At 46.9% G+C, this 23,114-nt stretch overlaps 1 protein-coding gene across 3 annotated transcripts in view; it reads left to right on the plus strand.

The window, feature by feature from the left end:
- The window catches only part of col18a1a (collagen type XVIII alpha 1 chain a), a 307,944-nt gene that overhangs the window by 245,305 nt on the left and 39,525 nt on the right, over nt 1-23,114 (plus strand). For all 3 annotated transcript variants that reach the window (XM_060827580.1, XM_060827578.1, XM_060827579.1), the window contains 7 exons: nt 2,329-2,373; nt 4,832-4,858; nt 5,706-5,768; nt 13,125-13,160; nt 15,953-16,027; nt 21,210-21,245; nt 22,209-22,244. In XM_060827580.1, coding sequence (XP_060683563.1) covers nt 2,329-2,373; nt 4,832-4,858; nt 5,706-5,768; nt 13,125-13,160; nt 15,953-16,027; nt 21,210-21,245; nt 22,209-22,244 — 318 coding nt within the window. The remainder of the gene's footprint in view (nt 1-2,328; nt 2,374-4,831; nt 4,859-5,705; nt 5,769-13,124; nt 13,161-15,952; nt 16,028-21,209; nt 21,246-22,208; nt 22,245-23,114) is intronic.

Raw genomic sequence — 23,114 nt, forward strand, 5'->3', positions numbered from 1 at the left:
AGTTCATCAGCCAGTTCAATGTTTCCATCAGCTTGGGCCTCCTTCCCTCCAGTCTGCACTTGAGTTGCAAGCGCCCTCGTTCGAAAACGTTTGCCCCTTGTTCTGAAATCCCTGCAGGCCAGTGTTCCCGTTACCTCCTCTGCTCTCTAGCCCCTTTGAAAGCTCAGTCCTCCCCTGACTTTCATTTCTTCCACCAGCCGTACTTTGAATTAAAGGAGAAAATTAATGATTTTTTTTGTTTGTTTATCAGCCTGGATTTTCTTTTTTCTCAGACCTCCTGATACTTGAGTGGCCAAATTTTCCAAAATGATTTGTGCAAATCATTAGTTATTCTGAAGAAGTGGGGGAGGGGAATGCTTGAGGACATTGTATTGGACTGGGCTTCAAAATGCAGTCAGGCTTCATTTAGGAATTCTCTAGCGATCTAACTGCCTTTTTATTTCTCCCCCCCCCCTTTTATTTTATCATGGGGATGTGGGGCATCACTGGGGGAAGACTGGCATTTGTTGCCCGTCCCTAATTGCCCTTGACCTCTGTGACTTGCTCAGCTATTTGTGAGTCAGCCATGTTGCTGTGGGTCTGCAGTGTTGTAGGCCGGGCTGGGTCAGGATGGCAGATTTCCTCACCAAAGATGGACAGTAATGGGGGAAGCAAAGTAAAACAAACACAAAAAAGCAACTCCAAGGCAGATATAAAAAGGTTCCAACAAGACCATTACCAACTGTGATTAGATTAGATTAGATTACTTACAGTGTGGAAACAGGCCCTTCAGCCCAACAAGTCCACACCGACCCGCCGAAGCGCAACCCACCCATACCCCTACATTTACCCCTTACCTAACACTACGGGCAATTTAGCATGGCCAATCCACCTGACCCGCACATCTTTGTGACTGTGGGAGGAAACCGGAGCACCCGGAGGAAACCCACGCAGACACGGGGAGAACGTGCAAACTCCACACAGTCAGTCGCCTGAGTCGGGAATTGAACCCGGGTCTACAGGCGCTGTGAGGCAGCAGTGCTAACCACTGTGCCACCGTGCCGCCCACTAAAGCTGTTAAACTGCATGTATAGGCCTGAAGATTATTCACATCAAACGTGGAGTTTCTCCTTCCTAGATTCCTTTTGTCCATTTTGGCCACTCATCTCAGTGACCTTTGAACCTTGAGTCGCTTGTCATAATGTCATACAGCACGGAAACAGGCCCTTTGGTCCAACCAGTCTATGTCAACCATTATCCCAAACTAAACTAGCCCCACCTTCCTGCTCCCGGCCCTTATCCCTCCAAACCTTCCTTATTCATGTCTTTTAAATGTTGTAACTGTACCCACATCCACCACCACTTCTGTAAGCTCATTCCAGACAAGAACCACTCTCTCTGTGTGAAAGAGTTGCCCCCATGTCTTTTTGTAAATCTCTCTCCTCTCACATTAAAAATGTGCCCCCTAGCTTTGAAATCCCCCACCCGAGGGAAAAGACATCTGCCATTAACCTCACCCATGCCCCTCATGATTCTATAAACCTCTATGAGGTCACCTCTCAACCTCCTACGCTTCGGTGAAAGAAGTCCTAGCCTATCCATCCTCTCCTTATAACTCAAACCCTCCGTACCCAGCAACATCCTAGATGACAACAGCCCAGAGTATACTATGTGGCCTCTTCATTTCTTCCAAAATACAAAGAGATTTTTTAAAAAAGCACCTCCCATAAGTGAGCAGAGAGGATGCACTTTCTGTGGCAACGTTAAATTGACTGGCTTCCCTTTGAATACTTGAGACTCGAACCAGTCAGCGTTGGATGTCAATCTGCTGCTGAACATTGGAGTGATGATTAATCCAGAGCCCTTTGAAACTTGCCGTTAGTTTCCAGGGGAATAAGATTCTGAGGGATCTTGCCAGGGTGGATTCTGAAAGGACAGATGCCCCTTGTGGGAGAGGCTAGAATAACAGGACACTGCTTCAGAAAAGAAACCTCTCCATTCAACACTGGGCCTTGGAGAATCTCTTTGTTCTGAGCATTGAGAGCCCGTGGGACTCCTTTCGGCGGATGGCAGTGAAGGCAAATGGAGTATGCTTCAGTTCGAAGTGGGGGGATTCTTGTTTAATGAGGGAGCCAGAGGATGGTGGGGATAGACAGGAGCGCAGAGTTGAGACCACAGTCAGATCTGCTAGCGAATGATCTTATTGAGCGAGCTCAAAGGGCCAACTCTTGCTCCTATTTGGTCAGTTTGTATTAGCGAGATACAACGGTATAGGCACGGTCCAGGCTGTTGCTTGAAGATCAATGAATTGTTTTGTAATGGGACATTTTGTTTTCTCCTTTTCTACAGGGGGTCCCCGGGGTACCCGGTCTTCCTGGAGTGCCTGGTTTGAAGGTGAGGCAACTTGGTTTCCCTGCTGAAGGCTTTTGGGAACAGTCTCTTTGTATCTTTGGCCAATTGATGTCTGTGCCTTGACAGGGGTGAATGGGCGACAGCTGAGGTGGGAACTTTGACTGTTGTGAACTGGGTCCCAAGTTGCAGGTCTTGGTGAAGAAGGTGGATAGAAAAGAACGTGCATTTTTCAGAACCTCAGGAAGTTCCCCAGAGCATTCGACAGACGATGGAGTGCTTCCACCTCGAGCCGCTGCTGTAATGTCTGTGGTCTGGCTGCCAGAGGAAGCCCAGTAAAGTCTCACAGACAGCATTGGGATGATTGACCGGACAATCTCCATTTAATAATGGCTGAGTGATTAATATTGGCCACCAGGAGAACTTCTCTGTTTCGAAGCATTCCCAACATGATACGGTGATAATGTTGGCCTCGTAAGGGGTGGCTTGACGCGTTTATAAGGGAGCAGGATAGCAGAGGTACACAGGTCAAAGTTGGGGGAAACAATTATGAGAAAGTGAGGACTGCAGGAGAGTCCGAGTCGAAATATGTGGTGCTGGAAAAGCACAGCAGGTCAGGCAGCATCTGAGGGGCAGGAAAATCGATGTTTCAGGCAGAAGCCCTTCATTGTGAAGGACCTATGCCCCAAACATCGACTCTCCTGCCCCTCAGAAACAATTATGAGCCGAGTTAAATATAAAGGCTGCAGAGAAGAGATGGGCCAAATGGCCTGTAGTACGCTGTAACTTCCATGAAATGCACTGTAAAGAGAGATGTGTTGCTGAAGCTTTTGCCTTGCGCTCGTCAGGACCAATGCAAGAAAGCCAAATTTCAAACACTCACAACAATTTATACTACAGCAGGAGAGGGTGACCTCTACTATACTATCATACTACCTCACTGTACTATCATTGTCGGGATCCATGGATGGAATATTACTCGAGCGACCACTCTCCCTGCCTTCTAGCTTTTAACACTGGAGACTGGACAAAACTAGAGAAGCCAACTTCAAACCTCAACTTCCCTTGCCGGTCCATCCATCTTTTATCTCGAATGAGGCTCTTGCGCCATGAATCTAACTGGTAAAACGTGTCTCGCTGTATCTAATTCAATGCGTGTGAGGCTAGTAATTATCTGTCCAATTCTGAGAAGGGATGTTACACATCACAGGCACCCAGCAATTTGCAGAGGCTTGGCCTCCAAACTCTAAACCTTTTAATAGTTACCAACTGCCTGTATCCGTAGTTAATACATAACTGATGAGAGCAGCCACACGCTACCTCAGCATCAAACAGAATAAAACTTCTGCCCGTGGTTGAAGGGATAGGGCAATGGATCTCGGTCTTGAGGGGATGTGAGGGCAACGGTTTTCTCCTACAGAATAATAGGAGTCTGGAACTCACTGCCTGTAAGGGTGGTGGATGCAGAAATCCCTCATTTAACATTTAAGAAGTATTTAGATGTAGACTTGTGATGCCTCGGCAGGCAAAGCTGTGAAGCAAGTGCTGGAAAATGGGATTGGAGTAGTTGTTTTGTCTGGCTTAGATTCAATGGGGCTGAAGGGGTTTTTCTGTGCTGTAGACCTCTCATCACTCTAGCATTTACCCACGACCGAACATTCTCCGTTACTTGATGTAAGTGTCCAGAACAAAGGGACTGAATGTTTAAATTAGAGCCGGGCTATTCAAGGTGATATTAGCGAGTACTGCTTCACGCAAAGGAAGTCTGGAAATCTTCTCTTCCTCCTCCTCAGCCTGCCAGCTAAAATACCCTCCACAAACAGCTATTGTTGCTGAGGATCGCTTGACATTTATGAATAATGTGGCATTGTTACATTCTTGTTAGGTGAGGCCATGCAAGGATCTGGATTAGTGTGAGATACAGATCAGCCGAGGTCTCTGAAACTTTAAGTGAAACAACTTTAAGTAAATCAGAGTTTCCCATTCGAACCAATGTTAGATTTGTAGTTGGGTTCTCTCACATCTTTCTCATCAGGCATTTAACCCTGCATTTTGAAATACATTACAAAGCATAAATTCTGTATTTATCACCGAGATAAAATAAAATAACTTTTAAAATTTAAAAGAAATAACCTACTCTACATGCTGCTGCTGTCTCTCCCACTCCATATCTCACTGTATCTCCTGCAACCCCCTTCTCCCAGAAGCACAGACAGGAATGTCTAAGGTGAGAGGGTTGGTTGGTGAGGAGGAGGGAGGCTGGTTCGAGGCGGGTAGCAGAGAGGGAGAGGCCCCTCGAGTGTCGCCAACAAGAGTCGTGTGAGCCCTGGTCAAGGAAGTTGAATCGAAGCAAAGGGGAAATTGAATGCCTGCAAACTGACTGACATCACAACAGAGCGACGTAAAGCAGGCCTCCTCCATCATTGACCAGTGGAGAGAGTTAAAAGGGGCTGGGTGAAGTGCTCCTGTTCTAACACCCTGTTTGCTTTTTCTCCCTCTTTAGGGTGAGCCAGGAATCCCAGGAGAGGTGGTGAGTGGTGCCTGCCTGTCTACAGGGGCTCGACCAGGGCCTGTTTGATCCTGCATTGTCCTGTTGGTCACTCCCGAACTCTCCCCTTGGGGGATGCAGTGAAGGGTTGACACTATGTCGGTGGCTGACGTGGGACAGGGCCCACTGCTCCCACAATGTCTTCTCTTCCCAGCCAGCCCCCACCCCCACAGCGACAGGGACAGTGTATCGACCCGAGACATTAGCTGCCGCCTGAACCCCGCGGCCAGTCTGTGTTCTCTGTCGGGTACCGACATTGTGAACAGGGCAGCCCAGGTGGTTCCTGTGACCTGGGTGTGGCCCTTCTGCTCTGCCCAACCTTACCCTCACCCCCGCCACTGTGTAATAACTGAGCAATGTCCCTCAGGAGGGGGAGGAAGGTGTTGGGGGTGGGGGGGTCGGGGGGGGGGGGGGGGAGACACCACAGAAACTGAAGACTGGAATAGATTCCGTGCGGTGGTGATGATAGGGGGGAGAATGGGCCATTGGGAAGACCCCCTTTTGTAGATATAGATGTAGATGTAGAATAGTCAGCCCCCTGACCATTTGCAGATCCTGGCTGTGGACGGTGGCCTTTATACCTGAGCAGCTTCTGTCCAGACCCAGAGCTCCCTGGAGAGGAGGGCCTGCTGTGAACTCTGCCGTCCTCGCCCAGTCCAGCCGACACATGACTCCAGGCCACGGTCACCTGGTAGCTGCTGAACTGCCCCCTGCAATGGGGCTGAGCGATCCATTCATGGGGTGGGCCTTGCCAGCGGTGCTGAAATCCCATCGGAGTGGTTTCTTTTCCTAAGGGCTTGATAAGTTCAATTTCCTTTTTGTTTTCCAGGGATTGCAGGGACCGCAAGGATATCCTGGAGAAATCGGGTTAACTGGACCACCTGGCCCTCAGGTGAGTAGATGGAGTCACAGCCAAGCAGCAACCTGCACTGAAAATGGAAAGGCAGGGGTGGCCACAGAGCGCCTGAGTCATTTCCTGCTGTGCTAAATCTGTCCTCAGTTGGTTGGGTTCATCTGGCTTCCAGCCACTGGAGCTTCTGACAGGCGTTGAATAGCTGGTCCAATTAACCAAATGCCACATCCCAGTCCCTGTGGGAACCAGCAGTGGAGTTGTCAACGTTCATAGAATCCCTACAGTGTGGAAACAGGCCCTTCGGCCTGCACCGACCCTCCGAAGAGTCACCCACCCAGACCATTTCCCCTAACCTATTACTTTACATTCACCCCCGACTAATGTGCCTAACTTTCACATCCCTGATCACAATGGGTTATTTAGCCACGCCAATTCACCTGACCTGCACATCTTTGGATTGTGGGATGGAACTGGAGCACCCGGAGGAAACCCACACAGACACGGACAGAATGTGCAAACTCCACACAGACAGTCGCCCGAGGCTGGAATCGAACCCAGGGCCCTAGTGCTGTGAGGCAGCAGTGTTAACCACTGAGCCACCATACCACCCAAACCTAACGTTAACTGCACCTTAGGGTGAGGCAGCTGTCCAGGTTTCCATTCAGGCCTTCCAACTCGGAGCTGACTAGGGTGAAGGGATTTGTCGGTCTGTAGTAATCTGCGGGGGATGTGTCCCTCCCACTTTACAGAAGTTCTGGGATTCTGCCCCATTCGTTTTCAACAGATCCTCGTATGGCAATGACTTCTGTTTGCAGAGTGACATTCAGCTGGTTTTTGCAGAGGGATTTATTGCACTTCTCAAACAAACAGGCTATGGCGTCGGAGGCTGATGGGTGAGCACAGAATTCCCAAGTATATTACAGTCAGTGACATCCCTTTAAAGCGTGGGAAACGGCAGCCAACATGCTCACTGCGAACAATAGCTCCCCACACATTATTGAGATGATAACAAATTGGTCATGTTGGTTGAGGAGTAAACGTTGGCCAGGAAACCAGGGGAGCCTTACTGCTGTTTTGCGAATAGAGTCTTGGATAAAAACATACAAGGAGGCCATTCAGCCCATCGAGCCTGCTCCACCATTTAATATTATCATGTGTGATCTAGTGGTGGTTTTAGCTTGCTTCTGCAATCTGCAATTCCCCGCCCCCTTCACCTCATAACCCTCGCTTCCCTTGTCTATCAAACATCTATCTAATTCAGCTTGGAATAAGACTTTGATGACCCAGTCTCTATTGCTATCTGAGGAAGTGAATTCCACACATTAATGACATTATCTTTAATACCATCTTAAAATGGAGACGCCTTCTTCTTAAACAATGTACCCCGTGCCTAGTCTCCCTCACAAATGGAGAAAACCTTCCTACTTCCATTTGATCAAAGACCCTCGGAATAAGGTTCCCACTAATTCTTCTAAATGCCAGTGGATACAGGCCCAAACTGCTCAACCTCTCTTCACGGCATAAGCCCTTCATCCCAGGAATGAGTGGAGTGAACCTTCTTTGAACTGCTTCTAATGTAATTACATCCTTTTCCAAATCCGGAAGCCAAAATTGTACACTGTATTCCAGACTGGGTTTCGCCAATACCCTGTACAGTTACAGTAATACTTCACTGCTTTTAACATTTACCTCTCCCTGCAACCAACAGCATCATTCCAATCGCCTTCCTAATCACTCGCTGTACCACCCAAACTACCTGTGACACCTTACTGGGCGAATGTGCTGGAAAACGAGCCCTTCTAGGCTACTTGTGGATTTGTCACGAAAGTTAAAGATTCTTAAGACCATAAGATACCAGAGCAGATTTGGAGATGCTGGTGTTGGACTGGGGCATACAAAGTTAAAAATCACACAACACCAGGTTATAGTCCAACAGGTTTAATTGGAAGCACTAGCTTTCAGAGCGCTGCTCCTTCACCAGGTGGTAGTGAAGTATAAGATCATAAGACACAGAATTTATAGCAAAAGTTTACAGTGTGATGTAACTGAAATTATATATTGAAAAAGACCTGGATTGTTTGTTAAGTCTCTTATCTTTTAGAACGACCACGTTGGTTTCAGTTCTTTCTTGTGTAAATTGCAAAACTTTTTTAACGTTACATTCTCAAGTGAACTTTAACAATTGGGGTCATGTCGGCCCAGATAATGCACTGAAGGTGTGAGGCTGTCTGTGCCCCAATGTCAGACTGATTCTAAACTACAAAACGCATTTACAGAATCCTACATGGATCCATGCAGTTTTTGAGTAAAGTAAAATGTAATTCTGCAAGTACAAATTCACCCCACAAACCTAAATGTGTATGTGTACATGTGGGTGTGGGTGTGCGGGGGCAGGGGTTATGAGTGTCTGTGTGCGGGTATGTGTATGAATGTGGGAGTGTATGAGAGAGGATCTGCGTGAGTGAATGGGCCTGTAGGAGAGTGGTGTCAAGATTAGAGTGGTGCTGGAAAAGCACAGCAGGTCAGGCAGCATCCGAGGAGCAGGAAAATCAACATTTCGGGCAAGAGATCTTCATCAGCCTTGATCTGCTGTGCTTTTCCAGCACCTCTCTAATCTTGACTCTGATCTCCAGCATCTGCAGTCCCCATGGGTACTGAACTTGGTTATCAGCCTCTGCATGGCCACTTTGCATTGTTGCCTGTCCTGAAGTCTGCCTTAGAGGATTGTCACCCGAAGGTCCGAGGTCGAATGTCCTGGACCACTGAAGTATCCTCCGACTGGAGGAGAACCCTCCTGTCTGTTGATTGTTGTGTGGTGTCCATTCATCTGTTGCCGTAGCCTTTGCTCGGTTTCCCCAATGTACCATGCCTGAGGGCATCCTTGTCTGCAATGTATAAGATAGACAATGTACAAGGTGGGAGGTGTCCCCAAGCGTAATGGTGGTATCTATGTCCACACTCTGACACGTCTTGCAGCGCCTACTGTGACAAGTATGTATGGTGTTTATTTACATATGAAAGACCTGAAACCAACAAGGTCATTTTAAAAGATGAGAGACGTAACAAACAATAGTCATTTTCCAATATATTCATATTCCATTATACACATTTTCAGTTACATCACACTGTAAACTTTTGCTGTAAATTCTGTGTTCTATGATCTTATTCTCCACAGCCACCTGATGACGGAACTGCGCTCCGAAAGCTGTTGCTTCCACATAAACCAGTTGGACTATAACCTGGTGTTGTGTGATTTTTTTTAACTTTGTCCACCCCAATCCAACACCGGCACCTCTGAACCCAAGAGCGATAGCCTGGATTACTGATCCATGACATGACCGTTGTGCCACCAGCTCCTCCTAATGCAGAGGTTAAGTCAGGCCCCTTGTTTGGTCTATCTAAGTGGACAGATGAAGCCTCAGTTTAAGATCCCACCCAAAAGACAGCACTCCCTCCACACTGGCAGTGAAATCCGAATCCCTACAATGTGGAAGCAGGCCATTCAACTCTTCCAAGTCCACACCAACCCTCTGAAGCACGCCCCACCTAAACCCACCCCATCTCTGTGACCCTGCATTTCCCATGACTAATCCACCTAAGCTGCACACCCCTTCACACTGTGGACAATTTAGCGTGGCCAGTCCACCTCACCTGCACATCTTTGGGGACTGTGGGAGGAAACCGGAGCACCCAGAGGAAACCCACGCAGACACTGGAAGAACGTGCGAACTCCACATAGACAGTGGAATCGAACCTGGGTCCCCTGGCATTGTGAGGGAGCTGTGCTAACCACTGAGCCACCATGCCACCTTTGAAAGGGCCTTAACTGCAACATAAGAGTGATGCCCACTGAGCCATGGCTGACACTTAAGGCAGCAAGCCTCATCATATAAGACCCATCGTTGTTGCTGTCTCCTCCTCTGTTCCTTCTGAATTTTCCTCGTTTACTAATCGTTTGATGAGGGTATTACCTGCAAGAAGAAGCGCCTGGGGAGCAAACATGCTGGAGAAAATTGTCAACATCATATCGGTCCAGTGCAGTGTTCTGAGAGAAAAGCACTTCATAGTTTGTCCTCACCCAGCCCACCACACCCTCATTCGCCCGGCAGGAAGATCTGCCGAATCCCTTTTCCCAGTAATGACGACAGCCCCTGGGCTGGACTAGCTGCCTCACTGGGTTTACACAGTGTGCAGGTGTGGGTGAGTTCACAAAACAGACTCTCCGAGGACAAAGAAGGTCTTTTGGCCCTTTGCACCAGGACAGACCCTGCTGTCTTGCTATTGCAACATCTTGGCACTATCTGAGCCTTAGCCATCCTTCCTTTGACAACCTGTTCCAGCTGTCAGTGTAATGTCTTCCAGCTGTTGAAACACGAACGATGTAAAAGCTATGGAAGAAGATGTTTTTGTGAGCGGCAAAAAAAAAACAATATTCCCTTTAAGGGTTCCGAGTGAGGATGTTGACCTCACTACATTTCTGGGAAATGGTTGCTGTGGTTTCTCTGTTTTGTTTTCCCTGTGTGTGGAAGAGCAGCTACGATTCTGGACTCCTGAGCAGGATGTGCTTAAAAACCAAAATGAGTCAGAAGGTTTATCACCAGATTTATAACTCTTCGAGAAACCCAGTGGTTCAGAATGACAGGTGACTAACCTGTGCATTCTTCGGTTGCCCGAATTTGTATGAACCACTGAGTCCACGAGAAACCACATCCTCCAATAAATCCTATTTTCCGAACATGGAATTGGATAGCACAGATGGAGGCCATTTGACCCACTGTCTCTGTGCCAGCTCTTTGGTCCCACTCCCCTGTTATTTTCCAACAGACGTCTTAATTCTTTCCTTTTGAAGTAAATAATCTAATGAATCCTGTTTTGAAAGTCACAATTCCAACTTCTCCCATTCTGTAAACAGAATTCTCACTATCTCCTCATCTGTGGGTGCTGACTGGTTTCGTCCTTGTTTATCCCTTCAAAGCCCCTCATTACCCCAAACAGCTCGATTTAAGTCTCATTTTAACCCTCTCTGCTTGGAAGGAGAATAGTTCCAGCTTCTCCAGTCCTCCCACACCATTGAAGCGTCTCATTCCTGTGGCTGGAGATCATCTCCAAAGCCTTGCCATGCTTCCTAGGTCGTGCTGCCTTGTGTAGTGTGATCACCCACAGCTCTGTGTAGTGCACCAATACTCCCAGTACGTCTGTGGGATAGCTCGAACCGTCTGCCCGTGAGGCGATCTCTCTACTGCGACTGATTGGTTCTGTGTGATCTTGCGGCCTCCTTGTTGAAAAGCATTTGCTTTTTATCCCCCTAAACGTGGACCATGGGCCTCCCGAGAATAAACAAAGTGATTGGTGTCCAGGAGACTCGGATGGAAAAGTGATCAGTGGGCAGCGTTAGTTTAGCCTCTTTCCTGTCACATGCACGTCGCCCGCTCGCAATAAGGCAGTGCTTTTGAAGGAATTAATGTTGGTGTTGCATTGGCTGCACCCAGACTGCCTGTGTCACACACTGTCTGTGAGGTGGAGGTGTGCAGTTCTGCACCAGCTTTCAGAGGGAGCAGATGTGTCTGTACTGGTTCACTATGAGCCTGACAGTGGCCCAGTGGTTAGCACTGCTGCCTCACAGCCCCAGGAACCCCGGTTTGATTCCACCTTTGAGTGACTGTGTGGAGTTTGTACATTCTCCCAGCGTCTGCGTAGATTTCTTCCCACAACCCAAAGATGGGCAGTTTTTGGCGGATTAGCCATGCTCAATTCCCATAGTGTCCAGGGATGTGTGGGTTAGCCATGGTGAGAACTCCATGCAGGGCTATGGAGATGGGGTGAGGATGTTGGTTGCGATTCTCTTCAGACGGTCGGTGTAGACACAATGGGCTTCTTTCTGCACTGTAGTAATTCTATCTCTAATACCTGACCAAATGTAGTCACACTTTTTTGAATCTGCTCGCTATCCAAGGACAGTGCCTTTGTGTAGATACTTTATGATGGTGTATCCTCTCACACTATTCACTAGTTACTGCTAAAGACAGAGGAACATTAGTAGCAGCAAACTAAAACAACTCTTACCCAGTATTACAAACTGACATAGCTGACAAATCTAACAAGGTACCAGGAATCATCATTTGGGAAGTCCAGCATTGCCATTCCCTTATCGCACTTGATCTGAGCAGCTATGTGAGGCCGTTTCAGAGATCAGGTAAGAGTCAACCCCATTGCTATGGGTCTGGAGTCACATGTAGACCAGACCAGGTAAGGATGGCAGATTTTCTTCCCTGAAGGATATTAATGAACCTGATGATAGTTGTCATGGACATCCAGCTTTATATTCAACTTACTGACCTCTAGATTATGAACCCAGTGACGTTATACCACCATCTCTCCGAAGGTACATGGGATTGTACTATTTAAGGCTGGAGATGGGGTTTTGTTTTTGCTGTGATGATTGGATATCAGATCTTACCAGCATGTATCGTGAGACAGCATTGGAAAATTGCATTAATGAAGAGGGGATATTGATCTGATGGGAAGATTTGTAGGATGCAGTCTAGTGATTAGAGTAGAAAGTCCTACTGTTGTTTGGTAATTCTTTAGTAACCTGAGATTGTTGGACCTTAGTTGGTCCATAATAGAGTTTTTATCCAATGAGGTTCCCTCTTAAAAGTGTGTTTTGTTAGATGACCTGATGGAACTGAGTACTAGAGTCTAGATTAGAGTGGTGCTAGAAAAGCACAGCAGTTCAGGCAGCATCCGAGGAATACCTGATGAAGGGTTTTGCTTGAAAAGTTGATGCTACTGCTCCTCGGATGCTGCCTGACCTGCTGTGTTTTTCCAGCGCCACTCTAATCTAGACTTTGGTTTCCAGCATCTGCAGTCATTGATTTTACCCGGAACTGAATACCAGTCAACAGCACAGATTCAGCTGTAGTCAGTGAAAAGGAAGAAAGGCTTGCATTTCTATAGCGCCTGCAAGCACTGGAAAGTGCTTCATAGCCAATGAAGTACATGTGAAGTGTAGTCACTGTTGGAAACGTGACAGGCAATATGTACTCAATAATATACAGTGGCCACCTTGATCTCTTCTAGAGATGTTGGTTAAGAGATAAATATTAAATAAGACACAAGGAAAGATTCCTGTGCTGTACTTCATTGATAGTGCCGTGGGCTCTTTCACATCCCCCAAGAGTTAAACATCTCATTCCACAGACATACCTCTGATAGTACAGCACTGTACACCAGCAGTATGGCACTGAATGGTGTGTTTCTATACTCTGGGGTCAGATTTGAACCTGTAACCTTTCAGACAGATGGATGACAGACACCCAGAGCCAATGTCTTTAATTCATAGCTGTGGATGTGATTTTTCAAAATCTGTTGTAACTCATGTGCTTTCTATCTTAGGGACCGAAGGGCGCCCAGGGAGATCCAGGCATGAAGGTAAGAATACTAGAATGTTCTTTCCAACTCAAACGTGGAATGGGAGGGGGCGGGTGTGATTAAATGAGACTGACTAGCACTGTGTTGAAGAGTTTGAATTTATGTAGCGCTGTTCATAACCTCAGGGCTTTCTGCAGTGTTTCATAGCCAGTGACGTGGCTTTGAAGTTTTAAAATGGAGGTGGCGTGGCGACTACACAGCAAGGTCCCAGAGAGAACAGTATAATAATTAGACCACTTTCCTCAATGATGTCGGCTGAGGGATAAATGTCGACCAGGACAGTGTGGGAACTCCTCTGGTGTCCTTGAAGGTGGTCTCCCCATGAGTGCAGGCAGGGCCTCAGGCTCACGTGCTGTCTGGAAGCCCATACCTCCGGCAGGGCAGCACTCCCTCAGAGCTGCAATGGAGCGCCAGCTGGGCTTTGTGCTGATGTCCCTGGAGTGGGGTCTGAACCCGCAACCTCCCGATTCGTACGGGAGAGTGCTAACTGCTGAGTCACGGTTCACAGAAGTTCTGTTGGACGGCGTTGTAATCTCAAGGGAAGGAAATGTCATTTCAGTCCCAAAGCAGAGGAAATCTTCCTGCAGTACCACTACTCTGTCATTAGGGGGAACTTTCTCACAATTTGGAGTGAACATCAGTCAGGTGTCAGGACATGAACTCAGCACCCATCTTATAAAGATACAACTTGTGCAGCACAGCTATTGTTTACTGTCATTTCTTTAAATTTAATTAGCAACCAACACTAAAGTGTAATATAAAGTGCAAGCATTTAACCCTGTGTGTGATAAAAGCTCAGCACGTTTATTGTACATTCACCCCCTGAGGAAATAAATTATAATTGGGACATTGCAATGAGCTTGTACACAGAGATGTTGATGTCAGTGTAATGTGGATATTCCATCAATCTGAGCTAAGTGACACAGAGACATTAGCCTTGCTGCTTTATAAGAAATTCTGGCAGAGAAGAGCTGGGAAGATGAATCTATTCCCTTATGGTGTTCTGTATCTGTTGTTTGGCTGCATCTTCTTATGTCCTTCTGCCTGAAGGTTTCCCTGCACATTTCATTGAAGTGTGACAAAATTATACATTGTGTAATTTTATGCAAGAAGCCTATGGAGAATCTTACAGCACAAAATGAGGCCATTTGGCCCATCAGGCAATTGCTAACTCTTTGGTAGAACTGTCCATTTAGTTTCACACATGTGGCCTCTCTGTATAACCCAGCAATTCTTCTCCCTTTGAAATGTGTAAATCGTGTGGTACTTGAATCTTGATGAGAAGAGAGGTATTGGTGAAGCTTTTTCAGTTTATCAGGACAAATGCAAGAATGCCACACCATCCTAGTATACACACTTGAAGTTTGGCATTCTTGTGTTTGTCCAGATGAGTGCAAGATGAAAACCTTAAGCAAACATATTCTCCACTCCAATAAGATTTAAATGTACATATAAGTCTCTTTTGAATGTTATTGAATCTGCTTTCATTTCCTGCCATTGTAAATCATGTTAAAAATCACACAGCACCAGGTTATAGTCCAACAGGTTTATTTGGAAGCACTGGCTTTGAAAGTGAGTATTTCCACATAAACCTGTTGGACTATAACCTGGTGTTGTGTGATTTTTAACTTTGTCCACCCCAGCCCTACACCAGCTCCTCCAAATCATTGTAAACCATGTTAACTTGTCATATATAAAACAAAATCTTGATGTTTCCTCTTCTCTTTTTTTTTCACATCACCTTAAACCTGTCTCCTCTAATTATTGACCATTAAAAACATCTCCTAATTTTGAAGAGCCACTATTAAATCTCTGCTGTCAGGTCTCAGCTTGTGGCTGCATTTTCACTGACCTGAAAGTCAAGCTCCTTTTGCACTCTGCGCTCCCTGGGTTGTGTAGATGTTTTGTTCCTGGATCTCCGATAAATACACCTTTCACCTGGACCGAATATGGAGTGGCCTCTTTCAGGCCTGTCCCATTGGGTGTCTCGGAGTGGTGGACTCCAGCTAACATTCCCAATTTGGAATCTATTCAGTGTCCCGCTCCATGAAGTGGAGAGCTGAGTTGGTGTGCTAGTGATCGTCTGCGACTTGTAGAGAAAAAAAACTTGTGTCGAGGACCCATTCTTGGACCTCCCAGCTCCACCATAAGGCAAAATTTTCAAGGAGAATTTACCGATGTGTTTATGGCCTGTGTAAACCTTTCCCTGGGTGTTGTTCACAGTGGTGGTAGGGGGGTGGGGAGTGAACACCAGATGATGCGCATTAGAAGTAGGAGTGGGTAATTTGACCCCTCTAGCCCCTCCACTATTCAGTGACAGTGAGACTGGTCTGTTTGTGGCCTCAGCTTCACTTTCCCCCGTAACCTTCTATCACCTTGACAGGCAAAAGTTGGTCAAACTCAGCCTTGAATATATGCTCATTAAATACCTCTCCCTAATGCTGCCTCTCCATTATAGAACAGTACAGCACCAGAACAGGCCCTTCGGCCCACGATGTTGTACCGGGTTAAACCAGGTCCCTTCTGTCTGCACATGGTCCATACCCCTCCATTCCTTTCCTATTTGTGTGCTTAATTAAAAATCTCTTAAACACTCCAATCATTCCTACCACTCTCTGTAAAACAATAAAATTGTCCCCACATTGCCTTTGAATGTTCCCCCTCTCACCTGAAATGCATGCCTTCTATGTAGCATTCGCCTTCCTGTGAAGAATTGCTTATTCTACCCAATGATTGGGCAGGGACAGAAGTTGCTGAGTTCTGAACATGTTTCTGGTTGCTTTTCTTTCCAGGGTGAGCCGGGCAGAGATGGAGTCGGATTGCCAGGGCCTCCTGGTCCTCCTGGAATCACCTACAGCGGTGGCAGTGTAAGCTCCTCAGTATTTGCTCTCTCTCTCTCTCTCTCTCTCCCCTTCTCTCCAACCCGAGCCCGGATCACAACTACTAAGCTGAAACTGAAGCCCAAATGGCAGTACGGTCGATAACTAGTCTCTGTTGTGATGTGAGAAGCATGCTACCACAAAGAGCAACATGATGCTGAGCTTTTCTTTTGATGTTGGTCGAGGAATTAATATTGCCTGGGACATCCGGCCTTTCTTAAATATACCGCCATGGGAACGTTTATACCCACTTGTGATAATAGATACGCCCCTGATTGGAAAGATAGCAGCTCTGAGAGTGGGGCCATCCCTCAGCACTGCTCTAGAGTGCCAGGCTTGCTTTGAGTGTTCACGTTCTGGCACAGGACTTGAACCCACAACCTGCTGACTGAGAGATGTGCTGCTGATCTCAGCTAACTCCATAACTGTGAACTTTAAGCTGAAATAGGTATGGAAACAAGGACAATCCGAGTGATTCCAAACTCATAAACCTTCATCAAGTTGTTTGGTGTTCAGTGGCCCTCCATTTAACTCCCTTCTCTTGGCTAAATCGCCACTTTCTGCTATTGCTAACAGCAGTAATATAGAGTCAGCATGGGTTTGTGAAAAGGGAACTGACGTATGAGCGATCCACAGAAGTTGTTTGTGTATATAACTTGAAGAATAAATGAGGGAGGATCAGCGGATATGATGTATTTGGATTTCAAAGAAGGCTTTTGATAAGGTCATACATAAGAGGCCGTGGTCAAAGTTAAAGCACATGGGATTGAGGGTAATATAGTGGCATGGATTGAGAATTGGTTGACAAATCAAAACAGAGAGTGGGAATAAATAGGTGTTCTCCTGGTTGGCAGACAGTGACGAGTGGTTTATGACTATATACCTGGACAGACGAGATGCAGAGGAGATGTATTCCCTCTTTGGGGAGTCTAGAACCAGGGACCCAGTCTTAGGAATGGGGCAAGCCATTTAAGATTAAGCTGAGCAAACATTTCTTCGCCCAGGGTTGGTTATCTTGTGGAATTCACTACCACAGAAGGATATGGAAGTCAGGTTTCTGAATATATCTGAAAAAGAGTGAGGGAATGTTTCAGATATTAAAGGCACCAAAGGGGTATGTCAATGGCGATAGGTAGAGGGTGACATGGTCATATTTAACAGTGGGATAGACTCAAAGGGCCAAATGGCCTAGTTTCTAAGTTTCTGCCCCTGCCACTGTTGAATGTCCGTTGGTACCCAATGTTAGGATATAAAGTTGGGGGTGTTGTGGGGTGTGTTGTTGGGGGGGGGGGGCTTGGGGGATGTTGGAGGGGAGAGTGGGACTTGGGGGGATGTTGGGAAGAAAGGGGAGGGGAGGGGAGGGCTTGGGGGTGTGTGTTGGGGTTGGTTGTGATGAGGCAGGCTGTAAACCCTTCTCCACACAGAACGAAGCTTTGTCCCCATAGAGGAGGATGGGATGGTGGTGCCAGGAATGTAACCTGCCAAGCTGTGTCAGCAATGTTCAGATCTGCATCTGCCACCCCTCCCTCCCTCCCTCCAATATGGGGCGAGCACCCAGCCTGTGTATCTTCAGGTTTATCACCAATACCAATCCAGCTGGTCACTGGGAGATAGGTGTTGTCTGCACTTGATGCACAACGGCTGCGATATGAGGAGAGATTACACAAATGTGGCCTCTTATTGGTAGAATTTAGAAGGTTAAGGGGCGATCTGACCGAATATGTGAACCAGAAGAGACAGGATTGACAAAGATAAACTATTGCCACTACTTGAGGATTCTAAAACTAGGGGATAGAGTCTGAGAATTAAGACCAAGCCTTTCAGGACAGATGTTTGGAAGTACTTTCACACACAAAGGGTGGTAAGATGTGTGGAACTCTCTTCCTGAAGCAGCAATGGAAGCTGGATCAGTTGTTAATTTTAAATCTGAGATAGACAAATGCTTGTTAAACAGAGTCATGGGCCAAAGAGCCATAGAGTCATAGAGATGTACAGCACGGAAACAGACCCTTCGGTCCAACCCCGTCCAGGCCGACCAGATATCCCAACCCAATCTAGTCCCACCTGCCAACACCCGGCCCATATCCCTCCAAACCCTTCCTATTCAAATACCCATCCAAATGCCTTTTAAATGTTGCAATTGTACCAACCTCCACCACATCCTCTGGCAGCTCATTCCATTCACGTACCACCCTCTGCGTGACAAAGTTGCCCCGTAGGTCTCTTTTATATCTTGCCCCTCTCACCCTAAACCTATGCCCTCTAGTTCTGGACTCCCCGACCCCAGGGAAAAGACTTTGCCTATTTATCCTATCCAAGCCCCTCATAATTTTGTAAACCTCTATAAGGTCACCCCTCAGCCTCCGACACTCCAGGGAAAACAGACCCAGCCTGTTCAACTTCTCCCTGTAGCTCAGATCCTCCAACCCTGGCAACATCCTTGTAAATCTTTTCTGAACCCTTTCGAGTTTCACAACATCTTTCCGATAGGAAGGAGACCAGAATTGCACGCAATATTCCAACAGCGGCCTAACCAATGTCCTGTACAGCTGCAACATGACCTCCCAACTCCTGTACTCAATACTCTGACCAATAAAGGAAAGCATACCAAACGCCTTCTTCACTATCCTATCTACCTGCGACTCCACTTTCAAGGAGCTATGAACCTGCACTCCAAGGTCTCTTTGTTCAGCAACACTCCCTAGGACCTTACCATCAAGTGTATAAGTCCTGCTAAGATTTGCTTTCCCAAAATGCAGCACCTCGCATTTATCTGAATGAAACTCCATCTGCCACGTCTCAGCCCATTGGCCCATCTGGTCAAGATCCCATTGTAATCTGAGGTAACCCTCTTCGCTGTCCACTACACCTCCAATTTTGGTGTCATCTGCAAACTTACTAACTGTACCTCTTATGCTCGCATCCAAATCATTTATGTAAATTACAAAAAGTAGAGGGCCCAGCACCGATCCTTGTGGCACTCCACTGGTCACAGGCCTCCAGTCTGAAAAACAACCCTCCACCACCACCCTCTGTCTTCTACCTTTGAGCCAGTTCTGTATCCAAATGGCTAGTTCTCCCTGTATTCCATGAGATGTAACCTTGCCAATCAGTCTCCCATGGGGAACCTTGTCGAACGCCTTACTGAAGTCCATATAGACCACATCTGCTACTCTGCCCTCATCAATCTTCTTTGTTACTTCAATCAAGTTTGTGAGACATGATTTCCCACGCACAAAGCCATGTTGACTATCCCGAATCAGTCCTTGCCTTTCCAAATACATGTACATCCTGTCCCTCAGGATTCCCTCCAACAACTTGCCCACCACCGGTGTCAGGCTCACTGGTCTATAGTTCCCTGGCTTGTCCTTACCACCCTTCTTATACAGTGGCACCACGTTTACCAACCTCCAGTCTTCCGACCCCTCACCTGTGACTATCGATGATACAAATATCTCAGCAAGAGGCCCAGCAATCACTTCTCTAGTTTCCCACAGAGTTCTCGGGTACACCTGATCAGGTCCTGGGGATTTATCCACCTTTAACTGTTTCAAGATATTCAGCACTTCCTCCTCTGTAATCTGGACATTTTGCAAGATGTCACCATCTCCTTCCCTACAGTCTATATCTTCCATATCCTTTTCCACAGTAAATACTGGTGCAAAATATTCATTTAGTATTTAGATTTTTTTTTAGATTTAGATTATTTACAGTGTGGAAACAGGCCATACGGCCCAACAAGTCCACACCGACCCGCAACCCACCCATACCCCTACATTTGCCCCTTACCTAACACTACAGGCAATTTAGCGTGGCCAATTCACCTGACCTGCACATCTTTGGACTGTGGAAGGAAACCGGAGCACCCGGAGGAAACCCACGCAGACATGGGGAGAACGTGCAAACTCCACACAGTCATTCACCTGAGGCGGGAATTGAACCCGGGTCTCTGGCGCTGTGAGGCAGCAGTGCTAACCACTGTGCCACCGTGCCGCCCACGGTTCTCCCCCATTTTCTGTGGCTCCACACAAAGGCCGCCTTGCTGATATTTGAGGGGTCCTATTCTCTCCCTAGTTACCCTTTTGTCCTTAATGTATTTGTATAACCTCTTTGGATTCTCCTTAATTCTATTTGCCAAAGCGATCTCATGTCCCCGTTTTGCCCTCCTGATTTCCCTCTTAAGTATACTCTTAGTTTCATTATACTCTTCTTGGGATTCACTCGATCTATCCTGTCTGTACCTGACATATGCTTTCTTCTTTTTCTTAACCAAGCCCTCAATTTCTTTAGTCATCCAGCATTCCCTATACCTACCAGCCTTCCCTTTCACCCTGACAGGAATATACTTTCTCTGGATTCTTGTTATCTCATTTCTGAAGGCTTCCCATTTTCCAGCCGTCCTTTACCTGCGAACATCTGCCCCCAGCTTTTGAAAGTTTTCGCCTAATACCGTCAAAATCGGCCTTTCTCCAATTTAGAACTTCAACTTTTAGATCTGGTCTACCCTTTTCCATCACTATTTTAAAACGAATAGAATTATGATCGCTGGCCCCAAAGTGCTCCCCCACAGACACCCCAGTCACCTGCCCTGCCTTATTTCCCAAGAGTAGGTCGAGTTTTGCACCTTCTCTAGTAGGTACATCCACATACTGAATCAGAAAATTGTCTTGTACACACTTAAGAAATTCCTCTCCATCTAAACCTTTAACACTATGGCAGTCCCAGTTGATGTTTGGAAAGTTAAACTCCCCTTCCATAACTACTTTATTATTCTTACAGGTAGCTGAGATCTCCTTCCAAGTTTGTTTCTCAATTTCCCTCTGTCTATTAGGGGGTCTATAGTACAATCCCAATAAGGTGATCATCCCTTTCTTAGGCAGGTGTATGTGGAGTTAGGCAGCAGATCAGCCATGATCTCGCTGAAGGGGCTGAAAGGTAGGACAGGCTTGAGGGGCCAAATGGCTTATTCCTGCTTTTGTGAGAGGGAAGTGAAGGGGAAGGTGTGTGTGCCTCATGCTTGACAGTGGAGAAGCTACAAGTTCAGGCTTTTCTCTGAGGTCTGTATTGATGTGTCTTGTCCAGGTATAATGGGGAATCTTTAGTTGGACTGATATTAGAATTGAAGTCAATGTTGAATGTAACATAATTATTAAATCTGTTTTTCCTTCAGGCAGTCGATGGTGTTACATTTGTGCCCGGTGCACAGGTAGGCAGCCTTTCCTTTACATAATCAGGGGCATGTGACTGACAGACAGCAAGAGCTCAGCACAGTGCACTAAACTCTCCTCACACTCCTCATCACTGCACATGTCTATTGGCAAAAGGAACCCCGAGTACACAAACTCCCTTTTGTGTGGTTTATGATGTTTATTTAATTTCTTCTTGGCAAAAGTTGTTAAACTGGAGAGGGTTCAGAAAATATTTACCTGGATAGTGCCGGGAATGGACAGCTCGAGTTTTTAAAATAGACTGGGGCTTCTCTCACTGCAGCGTCGGAGGCTGAGGGGTGACCTTATTGAGGTTTATAAAACCATGAGGGGCATGGATAAGGGAAATAGACAAGGTCTTTTCCCCTAGGGTCTGTGAGCCCAGAACTAGAGGGCATAGGTTTAAGGCGAGAGGGGAAGGAATTAAAAGGGACCCGGAGCGGTGGGGTGGGCAATGTTTTTACACAGAGAGTGTATGGACTGAACTGCTCGAGGAACTGTTACAGTTACAGCCTAAAAGACTTTTGGATAAGTACATAAGTAGGAAAGGTTTGGAGGGATATGGGCCAACTGCAGGCAATTGGGACTAGTGTATGTTGGGGACATGGTGGATGTGGACTGGTTGGAACAAAGAGTCTTGTTTCTGTGCCGTATGACTCAATCACTCGATCTGAACATCGCTGGCAAGACCGCATTTATTACCCCATCCCTAATTACCCTGGAGAAGCTGATGGTGAGCTGCCTTCTTGAAGCCCTGGGCCCATTGTGGAGCAAGTCCATCTACAGTAGTGTTAAGGACAGTGGTGGGTGTCCAGGAGGGGAACCTGAGTAATGTTCCCATTCATCCACTCCCCTCGTCCCTTTCAGCTGGTAGATGTCAAGGTACTATGGAAGGAACCTTGACAAAGTTGCAAGCTTTTATATTTGCTTCCCAAGGTAACAAATTTCTTCCTCCCTTTCAGGGCCCAAGGGGCATTCCCGGCCAAGCTGGATTGCCGGTAAGAGAAGACAAGTTGCGTTGTTGCAATTGTGCGTGTTTATGTTGAGTTAAAGGTACGTGGGACTGCGGGCACAAGCCTCAGATGTGGCCAACCTAATCCATTGTCATTGGACGCCAAGGTGGGTTGGCACACGTGTGGCTCACCCAGCCACGCCATTGAAATGCCCACACTGGGCACCCTCACTGGATCAAAGTGCCGACTAGCAGGCCCACGATTGGCAGCTTCCTCTGGCTGTATGTCCACAGCAGTGCCATCAACCAATCCGGGAGAGACGCAGACCAATTGGCCAGTCATGCTGGTGCCAGCTCTTTTAGTTATCCAATGAGAGTGGGACTAGCCCACTCTCTTTCCCCTGACCCCTGTGAATGTTTCCTCATAGGGCGTTAATCCCAATTGAAGGTTACTCTTGAACCCACTTCCAAGCTCCCGCTCAGGAATTCTGCAACATGTTGCCTGATGACAAAGCAGAGACTCCCCCCTCCTTCTCTAGTTATTTTCCTGGTTGCCTTTAACCTGTCGCCCTTCTAGTTCCTGAATCCTTTTGCCGATGAGAACAGTCTCTCCCTATTCATGCTCTGCCAAAACCTGGAAGGATTTTGAAACGCCTCCGTCAACTCTCCCTCTAAACAGATGCATTTTCTTCTCATCGGCCAGTCTTTGGGATAAAATTAACAATGGCCAGAGTTTACTAGTCTGATTCGATAGGCTGTGTAGAATGTCAGTGAAGGCACTCTGAAGAGACATCGGGGAAATGTCGGTTTTTGAGCTGCACTGCTGCTTGATTCTCAGCACACGCTATCGGCCAAACACACACTGAACCAATTCGGTAGGGTCATATTCATCATCATTCATTCGGTGCAACAATCC

Source organism: Hemiscyllium ocellatum, chromosome 7 (genome assembly GCF_020745735.1).
Source record: "Hemiscyllium ocellatum isolate sHemOce1 chromosome 7, sHemOce1.pat.X.cur, whole genome shotgun sequence".
NCBI lineage: Eukaryota > Metazoa > Chordata > Chondrichthyes > Orectolobiformes > Hemiscylliidae > Hemiscyllium > Hemiscyllium ocellatum.